This window comes from Athene cunicularia (genome assembly GCF_003259725.1).
Source record: "Athene cunicularia isolate RWA chromosome 17 unlocalized genomic scaffold, athCun1 chr17_part1, whole genome shotgun sequence".
Taxonomy (NCBI): Eukaryota; Metazoa; Chordata; class Aves; order Strigiformes; family Strigidae; genus Athene; species Athene cunicularia.
In genome coordinates, this window is record NW_020799122.1 from 12,297,453 (window position 1) to 12,316,170 (window position 18,718).

The 18,718-nt window shown below is 55.0% G+C and overlaps 1 protein-coding gene across 1 annotated transcript in view; it reads right to left on the reverse strand.

Moving 5' to 3' along the window:
- Positions 1-6,322: 6,322 nt before the first annotated feature.
- The window catches only part of SAPCD2 (suppressor APC domain containing 2), a 12,514-nt gene continuing 118 nt past the window's right edge, over positions 6,323-18,718 (reverse strand). The window contains exons 2-7 of the mRNA XM_026860708.1: positions 18,670-18,715; positions 13,884-14,017; positions 9,625-9,771; positions 9,375-9,485; positions 8,731-8,844; positions 6,323-8,331 (exon numbers count right to left, since the gene is read on the reverse strand). Of these exons, the coding sequence (XP_026716509.1) occupies positions 8,203-8,331; positions 8,731-8,844; positions 9,375-9,485; positions 9,625-9,771; positions 13,884-14,017; positions 18,670-18,715 (681 nt within the window). The 3' untranslated portion in view covers positions 6,323-8,202. The remainder of the gene's footprint in view (positions 8,332-8,730; positions 8,845-9,374; positions 9,486-9,624; positions 9,772-13,883; positions 14,018-18,669; positions 18,716-18,718) is intronic.

An 18,718-nucleotide genomic window follows, 5' to 3' on the forward strand; every position in this document is an offset into this window, starting at 1 on the left:
GAACCTGGGAGAACAGATCCTGCCCTGCAGACCCACATCCCAAGCCTGACACACAAACATCTTGTGGGGCGAGAGCCACTGATCCAACCGATTGGAGGAAAAGCAGCTCACAGCCCTGGGAAAATGGTGAAAATCCCTGGAAAAGCCTCGGGGAGCAGAGCCGGGCCCCAGGGTAGCACGGGCAGGTGGCCTTTAAGCTCCTGCTGTCTCCAGGTCACAGTGCAGCCATGGTGGAGCCAGACCCCACCCCAGACACTGCCAGCAGCACCGTCCTGGGAGCAACCAGGGCATTTCTGTCCGTGTCAGATCCTGCCGGGTGACCTGCTCCCAACCTCACAACCCTAACGGCTCCAACGGCTTTGACTTTTTCTTAATGAAATAAAGTTTTGCAATATTTAGGTTTTCACAGCTTCTTTGGTTTTGCAAGACTGGGCTTCCACTAAAGGCAGGGGTTGCAGGGGAAAGCTGAGCAATGAGAGTGATGAAGGCTGAGGACCCTGGAGAGAAATAAACCTCTCCTAAAAGTATTGTTTACAAAAGCTGCTCTTTTTTTTTTTTTTTTTTTTTTTTTTTTTTTTTTTCATGATTTTAGAAGGGCCGGGGAGATTTATGACTTTGTGGGAGCTGGCAGCGGTGCAACAGCATGCTCATCAGAGGAAAATGGGAAAAATGGCTGGACTGGAAAAATACCCTTAGGATTTCAAACAGAAAAGCAAAGTGAGAACTGACAAGTCCAGGTGTCCTGGGTGGTGCAGAGCACAGAAAGTTGTGAGGATGAAGCTGTCCCTGCAGACTCCACCAAGAACCCCACCAGAATCAGCCAAGGGCCTCCGGCCGCCCTGGCCACAGGGATGTCCCTCCTGGGGGCAGCAGCCCTGCTGCAAGGGCAGGGATGCTACTGGGCTCCTGGGCTCACCCCTCTCCGTGGGACGAGCTTAGCAGCCTGGCACAGAGCTGCAGCCACCAGCACTGACCAGCCACACAGCCACCAGTGAGAAAGCATGTACATTGGTGCAGGAGCATCAGCACTAGGATGTCTCACAAGCCCAAATTATTACCTTCCTAAGCCAATAATATGCAATATTTAATGATGAAATCATTAGATTATTTGGTTAATATATTCCTGGCCCATACATCTGAGCTCTCTCCAAGCTGGCTGGGGCACAAGTCTCAGGAGGAAGGGACAGTAGCCCAGCACAGAGGGACATCTGATCTGCCCATGTGACCAGGTCTCTCTGGCACAGTGTTTCAGCTTGAGGACTAATGGAGATTTTGGAAGATTTTAAGATCTAAGGAAGATTCTGGAAACATCCCAAAGAAGGGGATGCTTTCTGCATGACAGAGCTCGTGCCAGGAGTACCAGGACAGGGACACATCTCCATGTGCTATTAGAAATGGCGTTTCCATTTCAACTGGCCCTAATTATAGCAGAAGCAAAAAGGAAAGCATGTTTAAAAAGCCCGAACTGAACGCAAAACAATACAAAATATTTTCATTTCGGGCTAAATAAAACCTTTAAAATAAGGCAATGGCTAGGTTTCTTTATTTAGCCAACAGGACAACAGAGCCTGTTTCTTTCCCAGTTTGACCAGCACTGTTTGGGAGGGATGGACAAAGCTGTTGTGGTCTGAGAGCTGCTCAGTGCCTTTGTAGAAATGAAGCAATGCAAAACCCTGTGCAAGACCCTGTGGACAGAAGTGTTGTTACTGCAGGCAGAGCCTGCCCGCACCTGCGCCACTTGCCACACTCAGCCCTTCTGGCACAACTCATCCAGAACTTCCCTTCACCCCCCTCCAGCTCCACAAAGAACCATATAATCATAGAAAAGTTTGGGTTGGAAGGGACCTCAGAAGATCATCCATCCCCTGCAATGAGCAGGACATCTTCAATTAGATCAGGTTGCTCAGAGCCCATCACATCACTCCTGGGGACCCCAAGCGGTAAATACAGGTAAGTATTTTGCCACGCATGTGTGTGCAACATGAGGGGGAGAGTCACCCCACAGAGCTGGTGTATGCTCCCAGTTCTGTATGGCCGGGTTTCTGTTGCCCTCCACCGCAGACCTGCCCAGTTGCCCGTCCTGTTCAGGTGCCTGCCAGGACCACAGCGGTGTTGGGGGAGGAGTCCAGGGCTGAGACAGAGCGTGTCACTCCTGACACCTCCTTGCAAGCAGGGTGACACATGGCAGCTGCACAGGGTTTGGCAGGGCCTGACCAGCACCAGTCCTGCCACAGCAGCTCCGTCCTCGCTGGCAAAGGTTGACTGGAGGCCATAGCTGGAGCCACAAATCTGGGAGCTCAGGCTAGACATCCTGCTTGCATTGGGCTGTTGACGTATCTGCGCTCTGCCCTGTGGATCCCCACCTGTGGGACACACAGACATGGCCATGGTCATGACCCTTGTCTGTGGGACAGAATCACAGAATCGTTTAGGTTGGAAAAGACCTTTAAGATCGTTGACTCCAACCATTAACCTCACACTGCCAAGTCCACCACTAAGCCACGTCCCTAAGTGCCACGTCCATACGTCTTTTAAATACCTTCAGAGATGGTGACTCAACCTCTTCCCTGGGCAGCCTGTTCCAATGCTTGAAAACCTTTTTGGTGAAGAAATACTACAGGCAGCACAGGCAGCCCTGCCTGCCATCAGGTTCTTGAGGGGAAGATTTGCTAACAATTTTTTTTTTTTTTTTTCACACCAAGAAAGGGCCAGGATGCACCCCTATAGCCACCACATCTCTACCTGGTGTCTTATTGGGCCGGTAGACACCCCCCAGACCTCCTCCAGGAGATGATTTTCAGCATCCAAAAGAAACCAAACCTGCCTGCCTGGACCTGTCTGAGGATGGGGTGCTGCTAGCTGCCTGCAGCAGGGGGGTCCCTCAGACCCTTGCAGGGATGCCTTGGGGTAAATTGGAGGCATGCACTCAGGTGAGGTTCTTTTTATAAAACTAATACTCCTGTAAAATCCCATTTAATTGATAAGGCATAATCATTCCTTATCAAAAAATCATTAAAATCAGCTCAAATTAATATCAAATCAGTAAGAATCAGTAACAGTAGGAGTCACTGCTCCCAGCACCAGCCCCTGAATCCGGCTGCAGGGCAAGTGGGAGTTACATGTCCTCCTGCCCTGTCTCCAGACTGCAGAGAGACATGGGAATGAATGAAGGAAAAATGTTGTTGGTGAAAGGGCGCAGGCACAGAGCAGCCCAGGCTTCCTACCACAGAGACATGCTAATCCGTCTGCTCAACCCTCACCTACAGCTGGGGAAACTGAGGCCAGGCAGTTAAATGGTGTCATTGCATGGTAGGGTTTGATTGTTCCCTGGGACACGGCTGTAGCCCGGCCTCCAGCACAGGCTCTCTGCCCGTACAGACATTTCGGCCCCTTCAGCTGCCCATCCCTGCCCAGGGCATGTCCCCACTTGGCACCATCCCATCTCTGAGGAAAGGCAACCAGAGGTGCCCCAATGGCAGAGCAGGAAGAGAGGGCCACCTCTACCATGTGTGCACCCATTGCCACATCACTGCCCCACAGGAGGGCATTTTGGGTCTAAAGGCACCTGTACAGTGAGTGTGCCCCCCCCCCTCCGTGTGCTGGCCAGGACACCAGCCCCCACTCTGGTCCCTGACAACCATTTCTCCAAGGGTGAGGAAACAGAGTGGACATCTGCCACAGGCAGCTGCGTCTTTATGTAATGCGGGGAGTAGAGTCATGGTTCCCATGAGATGCAGCTGCAGAGCAAAGCAGGAATTTTGGGAGCCCCACCCCTCCTGGTTGCACCCGGTCTCCCTGGGAGGGGACATCTGTCTTCAATCAGCTGTACCTTGGAAGAGGCTTGTCTGGCTGCGCAGGCAGCAGTGAGCACCCATGCCAGGCTGGGGTCGTGGCCGCAGGGAGATATCAAACCTGGCAGGAAGCTGGAGCAGAGCCAGGGTGCTCTACCCGAGTCCCCCTGTGATGGAGATGCTGGGAGCACTAGGCACAGCCCCAGTTCCAGCGTCCCCCAGGAAGGAGCTGGGATGGGGCAACAGAGCCTCACCCACTGCTGCCCTGCTGTATCCCACAGAGGGGAGGGCAGACCCAGTCCCTTCTCACCTGGGAGTAGATCTTTACTCCACTGTGCCTCAAGTGTCAGTGGAACATGGAACTGTTCCATGGCTGCAGCAGGGAGGAGGAATGGGGAGCACTGAGCATGTGCCAGGTAATGCTGAAGGCAGGAGGCAGCTTTATCTCTGCCAAGATGAGAGAAATGCTGGTGAGCTGGAGCCTGGGATACAGGCAGGGCTGAAGGAACAAGGCACAGGGATGGGCTGGGGTGGGAGAACACCTGCAACGAGGGACCAAGGGGATGAGCAAGAGGTAGTGGGTGCCAGCTGGCAGGTCTGAATTGCAGCAGGCACCCCCTTAGCCAAGACAGCCCGGTACACCCAGCTCCCTGTCCTGGTGAGGATCAGCCCCAGGACTCAGGGCCTTCTCCAGCTCAGCACGTGCTTGGTTCATCTCTCAGGGATTTGCAGGACAGTGGGTACAGAGCGTGTGGGCTGACAGCACATTGGGTGCTGGAGCTGCTGCAAACCACCCAGGGCAGCAAGGACCTAATGATGTTTCTAACCATGCAGCAGGGAAGAAAAGAAAAAAGCACAAAACGTATGGGTGAGAGGCCCAAGATGTGTCTGTTCCTGCTGGCATTTGGGATAATTGCTCTGCTGGGAGAGCAGTCCTTCTTTAAGCGGGGTAGCTGGGCACACAGCCCAGCCTCCAAGGGCGTGAGAAGGGCATGGAGCTGGGCAAGAGAAGAGAGAGAAACTACAAATAGACTTGGGTGACTGGATCCTTCCCAAACCACATGGCTGAGGACACAGAGGACAAGGTCCTGCTTCCCCCAGAGCAACTCAGGGGGCAGACACATCCCTGGGTTGAGCCCAGTCAAGGGCCAAGCACACTCTGCTCCTGATAACAGACCAGCGCCAGGCTTCAGCAGTGGGGACCCCCATGCAGTCTCACCCTTGTGCCTGTGATAAATACCCAATGACGTGTTGACTATGTCAAACCAAGGTGCAACACCACAATCTCAAGCATGGAGGGGCTGAGGTGAGGTGGGTCAGCAGGAGCCGCCCTGGCTGGGAACAGCAGAGACCTGCTCCAGCTGTTCCCAGAGTGGACTGCAGCTTCACACAGTGGTTTGCAGATGTGATTAAGAGCCCTGGAGGCACATTCACAGATCTGTGCAAACCCAGTTCTAACGGGAACAGAGACTGAAAAGCAGGGAAGATGTTCACCCAAGTCATCCAGTGCATCTGTTACAGACCTGGCCACAAACCCAGGTCTTGTGGCTTCTGGACTGCCACTGCAGTGGTCCAGTCCCCACAGTTCAGGGTGCCAAAGTGGACACAGTGCAAACACACAGGTTAGGGTCAGGCAGAGAACCAGGGTGACCAGGCTAGGGCTGGCAGCTAGAGGTCAGCCCTGCAGCTCCTGGGGGGGGCCAGTCCCAGCAGGCCCATCACACTCTGGAGCTCCGCTGCTGCACCAGCAGCAGTCCCCCAGGAAGCCAGCCCGGGGCCAGCACTGCCAGGCCACGGCCAGGACGTTCCCCTGGGCTGGGGCAGCGACAGCCGCAGGGCAGGGGGAGAGCTGCCCTGGCTCTGCACAGAGCAGCACTGAGCAGGGACAATGATGCTCTTTCCTTTTAAAGCCCTCATGGGCTCTGCATCCAAGCAAAAGCACGAAATGGGAACTGAAGACAATTATCACCCCTCTCCTTGCTCTGTCTGAGACTCGTGGCTGCCATATGCATCACTTGAAAGAGGCTGCAGCAAAGATCACGCGACTTGGCTCAGATCCCTCTCCTGGCTCTGCTGGGTGCAGGGGGTCTCAGCTCACCCCACAGCCCAGCTGTGCTGAAGGGCATAGGAAGGTACCTCTGGCCAGTGTAGAGCCCCAGGTTGGCCCCGATCAGGCACTGGCACCCTCAGCACAGGGCAGAGGGATGTGCACTGCTTTGTGCTGTGCCAGCGAGGTCCCCTCTGGCTGTCTCCACAGTAACAAGTCACTGCAGAGCACCACGACCACTGCTGCCCACAGTCACAGGGACAGTGGGCTTAAAGTGTAATAAAAGACTGTGAGCTACATCAGCACCACCTGAAGAGCATGACCCCCAGCACAGCTTCTGGAGGAGCAGGCAGATGAAGCTACAAGCACTGGAAGGGGTGCAGGTGGCTTTATGACCCCATCCCACAGCATCAAGAAGAGACTGTGGGGTCCCCAGCCCCAGGGCACAGGGAAGCCCAGAGCAGATGTGAAAGGGCAGGGGAACACAGCCTGGAGCAGAGACCTCCTGGGATCCTCGTGCTCAGGCCACAGTTGTGCAACCTCAGCTTACCCCACATCCTGTGGTACAGAACAGTCAGGAACTTCAGTGCTCGTAGCAGTAGATGGAATGATTTAGGCAGAGAAAGACAAATTAAATAGTTCATCCTACTTTATTATTCTACAGACAGGTGACACTCCTCATAAAGAGGGCTGCTTTTAATTAAACCTCAGGCAAAACAGGTACTAGACACCAGAGGTGGCATCATGAAAGAGATGGCAAGTACCAATGCCCAGGGGACAACTAACACCCTACTCCTGCAGACAAGGGACAGGACTAGCTATGGCCTTGCTCCTCCTCCTCCTCCCTCTCCCCGGCACTCTGCTTATCCCCACTCTGACACACGGCAGCAGGCACAAGGGTAGAGCAGGGATTTGTGCCTTGCAGTGACCTTCAGGTCAAGATCAATCTCAGAGGAGCTGTGGATGGGACAGACAGCACTGGACAGATAAAAACAGGCGTGAGAAAGGAATTGGTCTGCACGGGGCAGGGCAGGTCCAGCACCTTCTGCTCATCTCAGTGCACTGTGCCACGGCATCATGCCAGGAAAGTCAGAGCATGAAACAACTCTGGAGAGACAAGTCCTGGCCATGGAGCTACAGAGGACCAGGACTGTGCTACATGGGGATTCACAAGGATCTTCTAGGAAAGTACCATAAATACCAAGTACCAGGCCACAGTGGAAGACATCGTTCAGCTCAAGTATCATCAGAGCTGGGTGGAAAAGAGGAGGTATTCTGAGATGCACCAGTCTAACAGGACCCACACTTAGACCACCACAACCTACCCAAAAGACTTGGGGAGAGGTGTAGTTCACACTTGGGACGTCACCCTGGGGAGCCAGCATCCACCACCAGTACAGGCAAAGATGCCATTTCTCCTCTTGGAGATGTGCAAATGAAAGAGCCCATCAGCCTTGGCTCTGTCACCCACATTCAGCTAAGTACAAAACCTCGTCCTAAAGCCCTCTGTGAAATCAGGCTTGCGTTAGCATCCTCATGTTGTAAGAGATCACCTCTCCTTTGAAAGTCATCATGAAAAAAAATATAAGCCTGGCAATAATAAGAAAACATTTGCCAGGTCAAGCCAATTAAATGGATGTAGAGGTGTCTGCTTCTATCTGCAAACAGCCTGAAACAGCAGCTCAGAGCTACAGGCTACCTCGTTTGGGTCTATGGCTCATTAACTACCAGAGCCTGCAGACATGTAAACAGTGACTATGGCATCACTACCACAAACTGGAAAGAGGGATTATGCCAGGAGGAGCACTAGTGGGCACTGCTCTGGCCCAGTACAGTGTCACTGGCAGGCAGAACTCAGGCAGCAGAGAGGGGCCAGGCATGTCCCACTGGAACTTCAATCTTGTTCTCCAACAGTGAGAAAGGCAGGGGAGAAGCCAGCCTTCAGTGGCCAGGCTTGCCCGGAGGTGCCAGCTGGAATGTTGAAGATGCATCATCTTTTTCTGAGAGCAGCCAAAATTCAGCCTGAGGCCAAGAGCACAGCAGTTCCCCTTGCGAAGGCAGCAGCTGTTTCCTCCAGCACGTTGGGGATCACGGGGTTGGGGGTACAGTCCTTGCAATCTGTTTAGAGACAGAAAAGGAGCAGCTTGAGAGCAGCATGGCTGAGAAGCCCAGCAGCAGAGCGGTATGGGGATGCTCCCCAGGCAGGGTTGGGGAAACGCCTTCCCTCTTTCCTCTTGCAGAGGTGCCACCAGTAGCTCCAGACCTCAAGATACAACACCTGGAGCAACAGGTGCAATGGGTTTTGGGCAAGAGTCCCACGAAACCCCCAGGGAAATTTGAAGACAGGGAGCAGGGAGACAGGCACTAGATGAAGGTGGAGTCCAGCTGGCTTGTTTCATTGTTATTGCGGGCACGAGCCTCAAAGAGCTGTTTGATCAGGGCAGATTTCTCCTGCTCCAGCTGGGTGATGCGTTCGCTCTTGTCAGTAACCTCCTGCATGGGACAGAGGAGGAAAACACTGGCATTTTTCATGCTGTGGGTACTGGGATGTGAAACCCACCAGTGAGCCTGACCCTGGCAGGAGCATCATTGGTGCCCCTTCCCCAGCAGCCCTGCTCACAGACCCCAGCTGCAGTGTCTGCACCCTCTCATGACCTGTATTTGACAGCCTTTTCTCTCTGGCAGAGATGTCCCATCCCCAGCAAGCACCTGGACACAGCTGCATTGCAGAGGGTCTCCAGGTGCAGCCCACATGCCCTTCTCTGGGATGACCAAGGTTGGCCAAGCTGAAGGCACCTTCCAGTGCCTCATATTCCTTCCCCAGCCACATCCCAGCCCATCTCCTCTACCAGCCTCTTTCAAGGGTATCTCCTTCCTCCATACCCCACTCACCTTGGTAAGAAGTCGGTTTTGCTCCTTCAGCATGTTGATGGCTTGCTGGGAGCCTGCTGAGGCTGGGGATGCCACAGGAACCAGCCTGCTCAGAGCTGAGGAGGGGTTTGCTGGCTGCAGAGATGAAGGGAAGTGATAAGACATTGAGCCTCCTTCCCAGTGGCCCTCCCCAACCTTTCTCCAAGACCAGAGCTGTTTCTGTGGCACACAGGGAACTGAGAGAAGCCCAGCACAGGCCATTTCAGGGTCTCCAGCACAGCAGGCAGAGGTGGGAAGCATTCCTGCCAGTGTGCCCAGCTCCTGCCAAGAGCCTGGCAAGATAGGCAGCTCTGAGAGGGCTGACTCAGGACCTCGGAAGGTTGGTTCCCTTATTCACTTGACAATGGCTACACCTTTTGCAGGATCGTCTTTAGTCCCCCAAATGCCTTGAGCATCCTCCAGCTCACCTTGGGACCAGCTGTGCTGTCCTCTTGGCCATCTGTTCCTCATCCCCTATCTTGAAAATAGAGCCAAGTCACCTCCCCAGAGCCTGGGGAAACCCTGGCAGCTCCAATGTGTCAGCCCAGCCACCCACATGAGGTGAAGGACAGGATGGGTCCCAAGCTCACACCAACAATCACAAGGTGCTAAAATGCTGCTCTCACCTTGCTGGCAGTGGAAAGAAGGTCACCCAGGCAGCGGTTCACCTCCTGTAGCTTGGGCACCAGGCGCCCCAGGTGGCTCTGTCCGCCCTCAGGGAGGAATTCCTTTGAGATCTGGAGGAAGAAGAGGCTGGGGGTTACCATGGGGGCAGTTCCAAGTCCAGCTAAGTCCCATCCTGGTTCTCCAGACCCACAGAGCAGCCCCAGATCCTTCCAAGCAGACAGGCACCCCAAGAACAAGCCCCAGACTCACGGCAGTGGTTTTGTTCTTTCCCAGGAGCCTCTGGCGTTCCTGCATGAACTGGATGTGCTGGTGGTACCACTCCCGGGTGCGTTCTACCAGTTCCAGACCCTGCAGCAGGAAATCCTTCTCCTGTTCCAGCTCCTTCATGTGCTTCAGCTGCAGGACAAAGCACACAGAGATGTCACCCGCTCCCCACCAGTGCCTTGTCAAGCCCCTGGTGCTGGTTTCTTCACAAGGCTTGGAGGGATATGGATATGGGCAGGTGTCTCAGACCCTCTCCCCATAAAAAGCCACAGAGGAGTTGGATGATGGCTGCTGCCTGATGCTGCTTCAGGGGAAGAGTTCTCCAGTTTGGGAGAAAACTGAAGCAGATAAAAGACAGTCAGGCCACCTCCACCCACCTGCTCCCCACTGCAGAAGCAGGTTTCTCCACCTCCTATTTATCCAGGAACGAAGCAAGAGCAGGGCCTGCAGCCACTCCCCAAATTCCCCCAAGGCTGAAAGCATCATCCAGCAGCAAACACACAGAGCTTCTGGCAAGCAGCAAGGAGTCAAGCTAAAGTGCAGACTGGAATCTGGGGAAAAACCTACAGTCCTGTTCCCCCAGCCCTCTGCTCCACCTCCCACCCTGAGGCACCTCCGAGCAAAGCATAGCATAACTTTCTGCTGAGTGTCTCTGCCAGTCTTTCAGTTCAAAGATCAGCATGCAGAGACCTTTAGGAGCCTGGAGAGCTGTTACAGGGGTGCCCAGGGCTCCTGACCCCAGAGCACCCTCCTGGAGAAGCAGAGCAGGCTCCTCTGCCAGATTGTGGTACACCCAAAGCTGCTGCAGGGCAGGCAGGGGCTGGAGCCCTGGGGCACATGGGCTCTCTTGCTCCACATTCTTTTCCTGCTGCCCCTCAGCACTGCACTGCCACTGGCAATCACAGAGGTGGCAAGAGAACATCCCTGGAGAACAGAGCGACTGGTGCAGTGACCTGTTCATTGGCCCTCACCCAGTGAGCCCAGGGTTCCTGATCCCCTTCTCCTGAGCCATGCCAGGCTTCTCCCCGACTCCTGTTCCCCTGGCTCTATGCTAAGAGCACAGGGAGCTGCCAGCCGAGCTGCCTCTGTCTTCTCTGCCACAATGCAGCCAGGCCTCCATCGCCCAGACTGGGCTCCAGGAGAGTCTCCTCCAAGCACCAGTGGGACTTCAGTTACCCAGAAGCTGCTGGATGCTCAGGAACCTCTCCTGCTGCTTTGAAGAGCATCTGGAGGGGGGTGATTCAGCTCAGAAGTGACAGATCCCCACCCCGAGGGACAAGTGAGACTAAGCCAACACCTTCTTCAGGCCACCAGAGCTTGCTTCCCCATCCCCCCAGCCCTGAAGCCTCCCAACCACCCCTCACCAGCCACTTCATACACTAGGGCTGCTCTTGCTCCTGCTCCTGGAACTGCTGTTTGCAACTCCACACCCCCCCAGCATGCCTGGATGGATCTATGGACCAGAGGGGACACACCCACAGGGGAAGCGCTATGGTGCTATGCCTGCTGTTGCTGAGGGGAATGAAGAAAGTGCTGTCCATGGCAAGGACCCCACCCAGCTTGGGCCACAGCCTGCAGCCACCTGGCCTGCCTTGGTCCCACTGGGCTTGTTGGCCAGCATGGTGACCAGAGGAAGAGGTAGCATCCCAATGAGCAGTGGGACATGACCAGCTCTGCCAGGTGTGGGGACAGATGGCATCTCACTAAGGACAGGATGCTCTGGGGACGGAGGCAGCTTCTGGAGCAGCACCAGACTTGGCTAGTGCTACCCGAGGCAGAAGGGGAGGGGACAGTGCCATGCCCTGGGCCGCCTACAACCTAAAGCGCTCAGCCTCTCACAGAAGGTCTCATCCCAGCTACCCCCTGTGGCCATGGGGAAATCAGGCTGATGGATGATGGACTGGCTGAAAAACACCAGCTAAGCAGACATCAGCTGTGGTGGTGTGAAGTGTCCTGAGGCTGCAGCACAGCTCCCACACCTCTGCTTTGCTGCTCAGGATGAACCAGTCCTAGTGCATCCCAGGATATGCAGGATGAATATCAAAGCTCCCAGGCCTCTATGAGCTTTAGGCAAATTACAGAATCACAGAATCATCTTGGTTGGAAAAGGCCCTGAAGCTCCTCCAGTCCAACCATGAACCTCACACTGACCGTTCCCAACTCCCCCAGATCCCTCAGTGCTGGGTCAACCCGACTCTTCAACCTCTCCAGGGATGGGGACTCCCCCCTGCCCTGGGCAGCCCATTCCAACGCCCAACAGCCCCTTCTGCACAGAAATCCTTCCTCAGAGCCAGCCTGACCCTGCCCTGGGCAGCTTGAGGCCATTCCCTCTGGGCCTGGCGCTGGCTCCTTGGCTCAAGAGACTCATCCCCCCTCTCTTCACCCTTCTGTCAGGAGTTGCAGAGGGCCAGGAGGTCTCCCCTCAGCCTCCTCTTCTCCAGACTAAACCCCTGCAGTTCCCCCAGCCGCTCCCCAGCAGACCTGTGCTCCAGACCCTGCCCCAGCTCCGTTGCCCTTCTCTGGACATGCTTGAGTCATTCAATGGCCTTTTTGGGGTGAGGGGCCCAAAACTGAACCCACTCATCGAGAGGTGGCCTCACCAGTGCCAAGTCCGGGGGTAAAATCAGCCAAATCACAGCTGAGTGCCTTGGCTCTGTGGGGCCCATTATCTTCCCAGCATCAGGGAGGAGGGGCCAGCACTGCCCTGCCCTGAGATTTGGTCCTTGCTGGACTCCAACCTGCTACAACTGTGTCTACACTCAGAAGGGGGATTAGTACCCAAAGGTTCCCGTCGGGGTGCCAGGGAAGGCTTCTCACCTGTGGGACAGGGACAGACAGCCCTTGTCCAGGGGGAGGAGCACGCGACAGGCAGTACAGCACTTTGGTACATAGGGAAGGGGGAAGAAAGGCTGAGGACCTCCCTCCCACCACCCCCACAACAATCTGGGGAAACAGGGGCAAGGGCAACACAAGCCCAGAGCAAGAGTGCTTGTGGAAGAGCTGGAAACAAACCCAACAGCTCCTCCTCACCAGTACCAGGATCCTGAGCTCATGGCAGCAATGGCCTCCAGCCTGGAACTGCATGCACAGGGGGAAGAGCCTTGCCAGAGAAGGAGAGACCTTCCCTCTCTGAAGCAGCATCTCCCAGCCACCAAAACCCTGAGGGCCAGAGACCCCCAACCCCAGACACACACATCTACATTAATTACTCCTTGCCAGAACCTCTCGGCAGAGACTCCCTCAGCCCAAGAGCACCCCAAGCCCTTTCATGGCTGCAAGCCCAGCAAACTATGTGTACACAAACCACCTCCCCTCAGCCAGGTGTCAGAGGATGTTATGTCCTTCAAGGACAGCGCTAGGCTGATGCTGCTCATGCCAACAGTTAGCCCTGCTGGGCTCAGGAAGCAGGGTGACACCAGTGTGCAAGGGGAAGAGGTGCAGAAGTGACAGTCACAGCCTTGGTAGCAGCTCCGACACTGGCGAGACAAGCTCCAGCTCATCACTCATCCTGCAGGCTGGGTCTTGGCTCCCTTCCCAGGAAAATTTAGCTTGAGGGCAACATGCCCAGGCAACTCCATCATCCCACTTGGGAGCAGTGCAGATCCCTTCACCCAGGCAATCTGATCCAAGCTTCTCCACTCAGGGATGGAGAGAGGGGAGCAGATCCCTCCATCCTGGGCTGCCCAGCTAAATTCAGTGCTGATTTCTCTGCATTACTGGCAAAAACTCTCTCGGGAGTCAAGAGGATTAGCATGCTTGAGCCCTGATCTGCAGAGAACATGTGGCAGGGGACACAGCCCAGCACCACTGCTCATCAGCAGAGAGCATACCTGACCTTTGCTGAAGTGCTTGAATGGCCCAGAGACCCACCTGCTCCTACACCTGCATGTTTGCCTTTCCCTGCCCAAGTTTTTGACCCTGGGGAAGGCACCCATGCAGTCATTGCTAGCTCCATGGGCTGCTCCCACTCCAGAGACAAGAGAACACGCACCTCCTCCCTGTCTGGCATGATTCTGGACAGAAAGCACCTCAGAGTAATGGCAGGACCTCCACGTACATCAACAGAGCTTTGAATCCAAAATACCAGGATCTGCCCGACACCCCACAACTCACATGTGCAGGGTGGGCAGGGGGAGCTACAGCCCAAACAGAGCTGGTGTCAGCACTGAGGGACACCTGCAATCCACCTCCCCCGGGGAGCATGGGCCCCTTTGCTGTAGCCCATGGCAGGGCTGTCCCCTTACCATGCTGAAGTCCACGCCATTGGTGATGGTGTGTCTCCGGTGTTCTGCACGTCCCCTCTGATGCCTCCGAGTGTCTCCAGCTCCTGGATGGCTGCCATCCCCCTGGCACTGCCCAGCAGCCTTAGCGTCACCACCTGTAACAGAGGAAAGCTTGAGGCCACCAGCTGCTTGCAACAAAAACCTCCTCACGGCCACTTGTACGGAACTATCTCCAGGGTGGTCTTGCATATGGACGTGGAAGGGAGCAGCCGAGCAAAGCACAGGCCTGAGTGCCTGCTCATGTCTTTGGGCAGGGAAGGCTTCAGCAACAACTTACTTGCTGTGACAGGCTGGAAAGTGACCTCGGTGGTCACCTTCTGCAAAAAGCAGGCAGCTTCCAGGCAGTATTGTTTCAGTCACAGTGCAGGCAATTAAACCATCAGTGATATTGCCTACCCTCGTCCTAGCCTCATGGAACCCCCAGATCCCGCTCAGGTGTCACAGGCTCTGCCAGGAGCCCCACTCCTGCTGAAGGCAGCTCCTGCTCGGTGATGGGCTTGGCCATGTAGATGTCCCCCCAGGACCCTCTGCTGGGGTCTAAGCATAGAATAAGTCAGGCTGTACGTTTTCCAAAATTTACCTAAAATCCCAATATCTTATCTTGCAAAAGACTGATCTACTACAGACACATGACACTGGTGCAAATCCATGCATAACCTATTTTTGCAGATTAAGTTCATACTGGCAGGTTTTAGGCTGGATCAGACACCTCCTGCCTGTGCTGCCTGTATGCCCAAGCAGGTATTGGCTGGGCACATGCAGCAAAGTCAGTGCAAGCCCCACACTGCCCGCCCTGACAAACTCACCAGAAACACAGCCCTGTGGCCATGGCCAGGCCAGCTCAGATCCCTGCTTCTGTCCAAGCACAGCCCTGCCTTCCCGAACCAGCACCAGGGCAACCACGGTACAGCCAACACCCTCCCCAGACACCTCCGGACAGAAAGCCTGCTGCACCACCCTTCTCGCCCTGGCCCCCTGCCAAGTCCCCGGCAGACCCTTGCCCTGTGCTCACCCTGCTCTCTGCACACAGCTTTCCTCGAAAGTTTCTCTCCCAACCTGCCTTTCAAACAAGAGCAGAGGGAGGTAGGCAAGTGAAGGCAGGCAGTGAGACAGCTGGGGAAAATACCTCTTCAGGACAGCTCCCCACACACCTCCAGCCATTGCCACATCCTCCTCCCGTGGGCTGCGCAGGCACCAAGGGCTGCCAGGGCTGGGACAGGGCACGTGGCATTGCCTGGGCTGGCACATCACTGCCTGCTGCTTTACATGTCCCCTCAGCTGAGCACAAGGACGTGATGGAAGAGGGATATGGTGCAAGAGAGGGCAGGCATGGCCACAGGAGCCACCATTCACCTGGAAGGCCACAGGGTCTGGGAGAGCTGCACCACACTGCAGCTGCCTGTGCTGTGTGTTTGTGCCGGTTCAGCAACAGGCTGGACTCAGGGTCAGCGGGCAGCAGGCAACACTACACAAGCACCTCACTCAAGCCTTTGTGTCACTTTGTGTCACTGGGGAAAGAAGCCACTGTGGCACAGGAAAAATTCTCCTTCTGGTCCATCATGGCGTCCCACTTCTACCAGGAAATGCTCCAGCATAGACAGGTCTCCAGCATGTCAATAAAAGTCTTTGATATCGCCTATTCATCTCTTTTGCCAACTGTCTTTGATTTCATACACCCATATCTACCTGGGAGGGGCTCAGCAAGATGAGTACAACCATGCACATGTTCTCCTAGCAGACCTGTAGCACATCCTACTTGGGAAGCTGAGGAACAGCTCCAAAACCAAGGGTAGCTTCAATAGGCAGAATCCCAAAGCAAAGCTGGGAGCACCCCTGGGAAGAGCTGCAGGGTAGAAACATGTTAAAAAAGTTTTCACTGCTGTTTCTTAGAAGTGTCAGATTGAGCTGAGCTGAACCTGTGATAAGGAGATGCTCAAACAGCTGAGCTCTGTGCACCTGAGCTGACAATGTTGTGGCTAAAATCAGGATCACTGCTAATGAGCTGGGATCAGTTCTTCTTAGGCAAAGAGCAGGACCAGCTCACTAGAGGTGGAAGAGATCCTGCCATGAGATGGGATGGCCTCCTCCCCCCCAGAGCCTCTTTGACTCTGCAGGGCATGAGCCCAGTGTTTGCCAGCCAGAGCAAGTGCCCAGCACAGAGCAGACACCTCATGGTCATTTTACACATTTACATACCTGTCCTTGGCAATGGCCCAGACAATCACAGCTACCTACAAACCACCCCCTCCTTCCTTTTGGGGCCACCATCTCCCCAGGCAGCAGCTAGAGCCAGGCCACCCCAGCAGCAAACGCAAGTGCTGTGCTGGGGAGAAGGCCCAGGGCCACCACAGACCTCCTGGGCAAGGCACTTTCTGCTTTATGTCTTAACTTCCCCAGGTCTCAGCTCTCAGGGGAACCACAAGGGTAAGGATGCCCATCACCGAGACACTTGGAGGCTGCTAGGACAGGCCACCTTGGCACCAGTGGTAGGGAAGTCATCATGGGGACTTCCATGCCCAGTGACTTCTCCAGCACAGGCCTCATCATCCCTGTGCCCAGCAGATGCTGTTGGCTCCCCAGAGACCATGGCTGGCACCCAGCAGCATCTCGCAGGCCATGCAGCACCGCCAGGCTGATGAGAGCTTCTGAGGAGCTGGAAGCCGACTCTGAGCAAGGACTTCTTCAGGAGAACTTCTGATCATACACTAATGGAGGTTAGCAGGCAAGAGCAGACAGAAGTGCTGTCCCACTGGCTCACTTCCCCCCCCTGGACATGCCAGGAGGATCACCTGGCCCCAAACTCTGCCATCTTTCCATGATTTGCATCCAAACCACCTCTGATGCATGCAAATGCCCTGTGGACCAGGAAGCAGCGGTGGGGTGGCACCCTGTGAGCACCTCCTTCACCCAGAACATAGACAGGGAGAGTTTCCTCAAAGTTTTTGCAGTTGATGAGCATTGATACACCATTTTGCTGTACTTGGTTGGGTTCTTACAGAAACCACCTCATGCAGCTAGAGGCTCAGAGCAGCCTTGAGCCCGAACAATATAGTCTGAAGGGAGGCAGGGCTTCCTGGACCCACAGGCAGCTCTCAGCATTCAGTACATTTCTCCACAGCAAGAGCAAGCTGCAACCTGCCATGGCAGTGACCAACTCCCTGCAACCAGTTGAGAACATCTACCCATTCAACCACACCCTGAGAAACCCTCCATGGTGGAAGAGAGCACTGGGCAGTTGTGCAGGATCTGGAGCTAGAAGAGATAGAATAACTCAGAGTTATAACATTCGCTAAGCTGCTGAATCAACCTGAAATTCAGGCCTGTTACCAGAATACAGCCCTGCACTGCAGGAACCTAGCAGCAAGGGCTGAGGCACCAACTCTGCCTGCAGACTCCGGACATCAGTGTAACATCAGCCTGTAATGGAAAGATCCTCAGCAAACAGAAAGTTGTTGTATTCATCTACTCAGCCCTTTCCAGGGCAGAGCTTTCAATTTGCTCTTTACATACCAAGCAAGACTTTTTTTCAGGTTTTTCCAGATTTACACTCCTGACGATAGAAGAACCAGCCTGCTTAATAATATTCCCCTAGATGAAACTCCAGTGATTAGTTTAGAAGCAAAATGGAAAGCAGAGAACCTCAGCCACAGTTAACATTTCTTCTCCACCCAGCAGAAGAAGCGACTGGGAGGGACTGAGTGGGAGGGGAAGGCAAATCAGCTCAACTTTCCCAAGGTAGAGGAAGTCAAGTGTTGCAATAACAAACACCAGCTCCTCACACAGACCTTTGTGTCCGTAGATCTCAAAGCATTTCACAAATCTAGATAAAGAATTATCTACACCATTAAAGTTCAGAAGCCTGGTTTCCTCATAATGTCTCCCCCTGCCTAGCAATAAATCGAGGTGCCAGTGAAACAGTCTTCCCCTTGCCAAGGTCAGGATGTCACCGGGGAGTGGGGGCCCTGGCAGACCCAGCACGGAGACCCCAGGCCCCAAGGAAGGGGCAGAGTCCCCAGGGACCTGCTGACAAGCTCTGCAGAGTCTGGCCACCCAGACAGCACTTGGGGCACATCTCCCTGATGCTTCTTTCCTATTTAATTATTGCTTAATTATTTATGGGTGCAAACAATGCCACGGAATTATCCAAACAAAAAAGGTGGATCAGATTTTGCTAATTTTTTTGTCCAAAATGTGGACGAACTGGTGAAGCCAGCCCTGCTGGGGGGCACACATGCAGGTGCCCTGTGAACACAGCCCTGGCTCCTGGCGACCCCAGGGCCAGCGGCTCTCCGAGATGACCGGCAGCATCAGACGCCCCCCGAGAAAGGTCACCTACAGACTTTGTGCCAGGGGACAACCACGGACACGTTACAGCAATGTCCTTAATTCTTCTTGTCACCGCTATAAACAGACACGCACCCACACAGGGGGAGATGTGAAGAGGAGTGCAAGCCCCAGCCGGGCAGCAGAGCAGCACGCTCGTCCTCCCAGGTTTCCTGCAGCTTGGATCAAAGCCCACCAAAGCCAGAAGTAAAAGCAGCAGTAACTTTTGTGGAGTTTTCCGCCCAGGCCTGCGGGAAGAGCTTGCTGCTACTCTAAGCCCGGAGCGGGAACGGCTCTGCGCTGCCCGAGGACCGGAGCAAGCCGCAGGGTCCCGACCCGCCCTGCGCCGAACTCCGGCAATGGCGCTGCCCGCTCCCCGGGGCTGCCCGCGCCGAGCCGGGCACATCCCGGCCCTCCGGCTCACCTCGGCCGCGGGGCTGGCCCTGCCCCGAGTCCCGCTGCCCGGTGCTCTT